Genomic DNA, 6,000 nt, shown 5'->3' with positions numbered 1-6,000 from the left:
ATTCAACACAGTATAACATTTAAGCTGATCTAATTTGCTCCTTGCACTGGCCTTTGGCACATCAGGTAGGTAGGTACCCTACTTGTAACCTAATTTACTCAGGTAAACTACTGCTCCAGACGGTGTCTGTTAATGAGTTTTAACTCCAACATTTGGACATTTCACTGGACCAGGTTAAGCCTACTCCTGTACTGAATGGCACTTGGTAACTTTCACATCTTAAAATATTCGGGGACTATCTATTGTCCATATTTATGTTTAACTGCTATTCAGTTCTTGAGTAAAATAATTGTATCTAGGTCTATGAAACCAGCTCTGTGTTTGTATATACTAACCCCACTTCAATCAACAGTAGGTCTACGAGGCATACCGCATACAAATCCTATGACTAAATATTTGTCACAGTTTAATAAAAAGTCAACCAAACTGTTTCACTGACAGTATAACTGGAGGTAAAAGTAATCATTCCCTTGGTGTTCCATGACCAAACCTGAAATGACAAAGTACTGGTATAGCATTACATGGTATACCCTGGCTGGTTTCACATACATTTGATATTTTAGTAATTCAGCAGACGCTCTTATCCAGAGTTACTTACAGGAGCAATTAGGGTTAAGTGCCTTGTTCAAGGGCACATCGACAGATTTTTCACCTAGTCAACTTCTAACCGCTAGGTTACCTGCCACCATAGATGAGAAGGTAGTGAACAATGGTGGTGACCCTGTGAAGAAGGATGTGGTGTAGAATAGTATGTGAGTATGTGAGAATAGTATGTGAGGGTACTCAATGGAAAACATGTAAAAACATTTGGCGAAGGAAAATGATCATTTCTTATCGGACAAGTCTAAGTAGTCCCTGCCTGTTTCAGTCCCATTTCTTCAGTTTGGTGCCTAATAAACATGACCCTGATCTATCTGTTCTGTTGCAGCTGTTCAGACTGGGATGCCTTGAGACAGACTAAGCAGAAACTGGAAGAGGATAAAGGAAGAGAAGTGGACGGCTCCTGGAGATCACTTGTTCTCAATGAGAGTCTGCACCTTGCACACCAGGTCCCGGGCCAGAGTCAGGATCTGCTTGATGTTGTGATGCTCAGCCATTTCTGAAAGGAGTCGAGAGAAGATGAAAATGTCATACCAGCTGAACCACTGCCAGCATCAATGCACAAGACTATACCATCATATTTATTGTATGTGTATGTGGGTAATCCCTGCATTCCCCTGTAACTCTGTATTCTCAGAGCTGGAGTATCACCTTTCACTGCATGGTGACAGTTCATAATCAGAGCCATCCAGTGGCTAGCTACACTACAAACTTCATTTTACCAGGTTCATGTGAAGCAATTGTAATGTCAGTTCACCACAACAGACCTGAGAGTCTACTGTTTAATTTAATTTAGTATTAAAAGCACAGTTTGAGATCATTGTGAGGAGTTTTCCCCATTGGCTTAAATGGTTGGGCGTCCAGGGAAAATATTGTCTAAGGTTGCCACAGTAACCAAGGGGGCAACGCTTAGCGAAGGGTCAATTGCGTGCGTTATTCATTGAATCATTTATTTTCTCAGCACAGGTACCCATTCAAGGTTACTATTCTCCCTTCAGCTATTGACAAGTTGGACATTAATAAAAATACATTTTAGGTTGATCTTTCTCTAGGCAATTGAAATGCAATGCTCCACATTGACACTTTATCTGTAAATCTAGAGTTTGTGCCCCAGTCGAGTATTTCATATTAGCTGCTGCAAGGTGGCAGACAGTTTACTATTAAAAGGGTATAGTACGCACACACCTATAATTTTTCCAAGTGCATGGAGACATTTTTTTAATACAGAAATGCTGGTTGAAAAGTTCCATACCTTCAATGCTCCGCAAACAACTGAATGAATTGTTGATTCATTGTTAGACAGTTTACCGTTGAAAAACTTAATGATGTCGGTGAAGTCCATGTTGTTCTCCAGAATGATGTCCCGGTAGACCTCTACCAGTGCCAGTGCGATGAAGAGGACAAAGTGGCTGGAGGAGGCATCCTTCGCTGCCCAGATGGTCTCCCATACCGCAAACACATCGTCATACACCAGCTCTGAGAATAGAGAAGTACAGGTGGATGCAGGAGTCAGTTAAGGTAGGAGTGGTGGGGAAATATAAATCTGATAGAATTAGAGAAGGTATAAGTCAAATTGTAATAGCTTCACCTTGCCCTCCGATTGGGCTAGATGAAATTGACTTTGGGATTCAGAATGCAAGTACAGTACATGAGGATGAATCATGAGTCAGGATGGTTGGGATTGGAGTTCAGGGCTCTTGGTTTTTAATGAAGATAGAAGTGTGTTTGAATATGAGGGGTATAAACAGAGAGATTAGAGGCTATGATTGATAATGAGATAGCCATTGATTCATTTTCACCGTGCCCTCACGTGTCCTTCACGCAGTAGTGACCCATCTTCTTATTCATTACCAACTCCCGAAGCCACTATTCCCTGAGTGATCTTACTGCCTGCCGCATCATTGATGTGGAAGCAGCTTATTAGAACTAGGTATTGTTATCTTGTGTTGTTTTATATTTGGTCATGGTATGAAAACACGCTCTCCCCTAAGTTTAATTGCCATTTGCTACGGGCAATTCCACGGTAACAGAGGGATCATTGTGAGGAGACTCCAATTTTTCACTTTGAAATGTATGCCAAGTAAAAACCAATGATTGCAAAGTTAAACACACCATAGAAAAAGGCATTTATTTGAAGAACAGTGCAGATGCAAAGTTTGGAAACAGAATGATGGGTTGTGCTGTTTGTTCCATCATTCTTTTACCAAACTTTGCATCTGTACTGTTCTTCAAATAAATGCATTTTTCTATGGTTTGTTTAATTTTGCAATCATTGTTTTTTGTTTGGAATGCATTTTAAAGTCTCAGTGTTGCCCCTACAGTAATAAGTCCCCTCATAGCAGGATGTCATTATTACCACGCTTTAAGTCTAGAAGGAACCATCGGTAGCAGAAGTAGAAGTGGGTGTAGTCGCCATTTTGGTGCATGAGCTCAAAGATCTCAGAATCCAGTATCTACAGAAGGGTAGGAGCAGGAAGGAAGTAGTAGGAGAGAGGGCAGACAGTTGAAAGAAAAGAGAAGCCAGACATACAGTTGAAGGAAAAGAGATGGGTTGGGGAGTAGAGAGGATGGGGGTTAGTGGAGACCATAAAGTTAGATGTGTTATATTCACTGTATCCTTCTATTCATGATAACAACTGGATGCATGCCAACACAAAAGTTACAAAGGGTCTCTGTGGCCTCACCTGGATAAGAGAGCGCATGTTGGCAAAGTGAGTGTCCATGGCCCCGCCGTGGGGGAAGTTCTGATTCATCCTCTTCATGAGCTCAGTGAAACAGCTATAGGCCATGGCCTCTGAGAAAGGGGGGAGGAAAGATGGAGAGAGGGGGAGGAAAGATGGAGAGAGGGGGAGGAAAGATGGAGAGAGAGGGAGGAAAGATGGAGAGAGGGGGAGGAAAGATGGAGAGAGAGGGAGGAAAGATGGAGAGAGAGGGATGAAAGATGGAGAGAGAGGGAGGAAAGATGGAGAGAGAGGGAGGAAAGATGGAGAGAGGGGGAGGAAAGATGGAGAGAGGGGGAGGAAAGATGGAGAGAGGGGGAGGAAAGATGGAGAGAGAGGGAGGAAAGATGGAGAGAGAGGGAGGAAAGATGGAGAGAGAGGGAGGAAAGATGGAGAGAGAGGGAGGAAAGATGGAAAGATGGAGAGAGGGAGGAAAGATGGAGAGAGAGGGAGGAAAGATGGAGAGAGAGGGATGAAAGATGGAGAGAGAGGGAGGAAAGATGGAGAGAGAGGGAGGAAAGATGGAGAGAGAGGGAGGAAAGATGGAGAGAGGGGGAGGAAAGATGGAGAGAGAGGGATGAAAGATGGAGAGAGGGGGAGGAAAGATGGAGAGAGAGGGAGGAAATATGGAGAGAGGGGGAGGAAAGACAGTCAGAAATGTTGAGTGGTCCGCTTCTATCACCGTTTCGGTTGTCCAACCTGAAGCTCAACAGAACCCCTGTCCTCTGTTCTATAGTATTATATTCATTGTACTCTTTCTTTATTTCTCAATACCTCTGTATGATATAGTGATAGTCTAAGATGAGTCTCATTGACAAACTGTTGTTTGACTAAGCGTTGTTGTGTGTGTTATAGATCAGCTGAACCAAAGAAAATATTTATTTGGTTGAAAACGGCATCGATATTAGTCAGAAACATTGATTCTAGTGTTAAAATTGACTACAAAGTGTAAATAGCATATTTTGGTCATAAAGTCAGTATCTTCCAAAACGGGTATTAGGGAAGCTAGATCCAATGGATGTTTGAGGGTTGGGTTTTGATTTAGATCATGCCCACTTGCCCACTAACAGAGGACTGTAACGCCTAGGGAGAATTGTGCATGGAGAAATGCACATAGAAACAGCTGCGCTGATTGCGCTCTATCCAATCGTACGGCTGAACCTACAGACAGAGACAGACCTGCCCACATTATACATGCACCTCAGACTTGTTTACATAAGAAAACACGTTGCCTATGTTATGTTAAAAGAACACTTGGCCCCTAAGTCATTGTTCAAACCTATACTTACAACTTGTGCTAAGTTAGGATATTATACTGAATTGAATCAGCCGGACTCAGAGGTAAACTTCAACATGTCTTTACTCGACGACAGTCGGTGTAACTAGAACCCAGCATTATTTACTGACGTGGTGACATCCTATCAGTACGTTACATCAATACACAACCTCCACCCTTTACTTGGACATAAACTTCAACTTCAACCTAACATACACAACAACACGTGTTTCTTTACCTGCATAGCAACCAGTTGAGGCTGGTGGGAGGAGCTATAGGAGGACGGGCTCTGTGTACTGACTGAAATGTAATAATTGGAATGGAGTCAAACGTGGTTTCCATATGTTTGATGTGTTTGATATCGTTTCATTTATTCCATTCCAGCAATTACATTGAGCCCTTCCTCCTTTAGCTCCTCCCACCACCCTCCACTGATAGCAACCATTGTGTTACCAATAAACAAATGAAATCTGTTCCCAGTATCTTACTAGTTTGGTTTTCCTAATCAACTTTTCTTTATCAGCTTACTTTCTTACTATAAAGCATTATTTTTCACAACATAACTCAAACATTAAGAGTCTTTTCATTAGTGCTTTGTACTTACCACTTTTCAGTTTATACTTGTTTTCTTTACCCCTTACTTTTTAAAATGTATTTAACCTTTATCATTATTTAATGACAAAGTATGTTCTCTTCTGTGTCCGTTTGATTTGTCTGTGAGGCCTGCCTGGTTTGGGTGTCAGTGGTCTTTGTGGTGACCTCTCACAGATAGTCTCTGGTTTGGACTCAGAGTAGGGTTCTGTTCCACAGTCTCTTTCAGATGAGTGGTGTCCATTGGTTGTGGAGCTGGCTCCTCAGTTGTCTACCTTTTCACAAATGTTGTATTTCTGTAATACTGGTTAGACTGAACAACCAGATTGTTTCCCTCTTTGCTGATCAGTGTGTGGTACCCTTTTATTTATTTATTTATTAGGTTCCCCATTAGGAAACCCTCGGCTAGTCTTACTGGGGTCCGACATATAACTAAAAATGCATTACAGACAAAAGACTTGCATACATTTAAAATCATTAACATGTAATGTGTGTGTACATCTATCAGTTACGCATACATGACAGGACATACACACAAGTAGGTCACGTGGGGAGAGGCGTTGTGCCGTGAGGTGTTGCTCTATTTGTTTTGTGAAACCAGGTTTGCTGTTCTCTTGCACTATATAAAATGGAAGGGAGTTCCATGCACTCATGGCTCTGTATAATACTGTACGTTTCCTTGAATTTGTTCTGGACCTGGGAACTGTGAAAAGACCCCTGGTGGCTGCTGGGGTAAGTGTGGGTGTCAGTGCTGTGTGTAAGTTGACAATGCAAACAAATTGGAATTTCTAACACATTCATGTTTCTTATGAA

At 41.9% G+C, this 6,000-nt stretch overlaps 1 protein-coding gene across 1 annotated transcript in view; it reads right to left on the bottom strand.

Moving 5' to 3' along the window:
• Positions 1 to 206: 206 nt before the first annotated feature.
• Positions 207 to 6,000, bottom strand: part of LOC139410695 (small G protein signaling modulator 1a) — a 79,546-nt gene continuing 73,752 nt past the window's right edge. The window contains exons 23-26 of the mRNA XM_071156103.1: positions 3,285 to 3,394; positions 2,957 to 3,053; positions 1,909 to 2,076; positions 207 to 1,099 (exon numbers count right to left, since the gene is read on the bottom strand). Of these exons, the coding sequence (XP_071012204.1) occupies positions 1,011 to 1,099; positions 1,909 to 2,076; positions 2,957 to 3,053; positions 3,285 to 3,394 (464 nt within the window). The 3' untranslated portion in view covers positions 207 to 1,010. The remainder of the gene's footprint in view (positions 1,100 to 1,908; positions 2,077 to 2,956; positions 3,054 to 3,284; positions 3,395 to 6,000) is intronic.

The sequence above is a fragment of the Oncorhynchus clarkii genome, chromosome 6 (genome assembly GCF_045791955.1).
Source record: "Oncorhynchus clarkii lewisi isolate Uvic-CL-2024 chromosome 6, UVic_Ocla_1.0, whole genome shotgun sequence".
In the NCBI taxonomy this organism is placed as follows: domain Eukaryota; kingdom Metazoa; phylum Chordata; class Actinopteri; order Salmoniformes; family Salmonidae; genus Oncorhynchus; species Oncorhynchus clarkii.
This window is presented reverse-complemented; position numbering and strand designations above follow the sequence as displayed.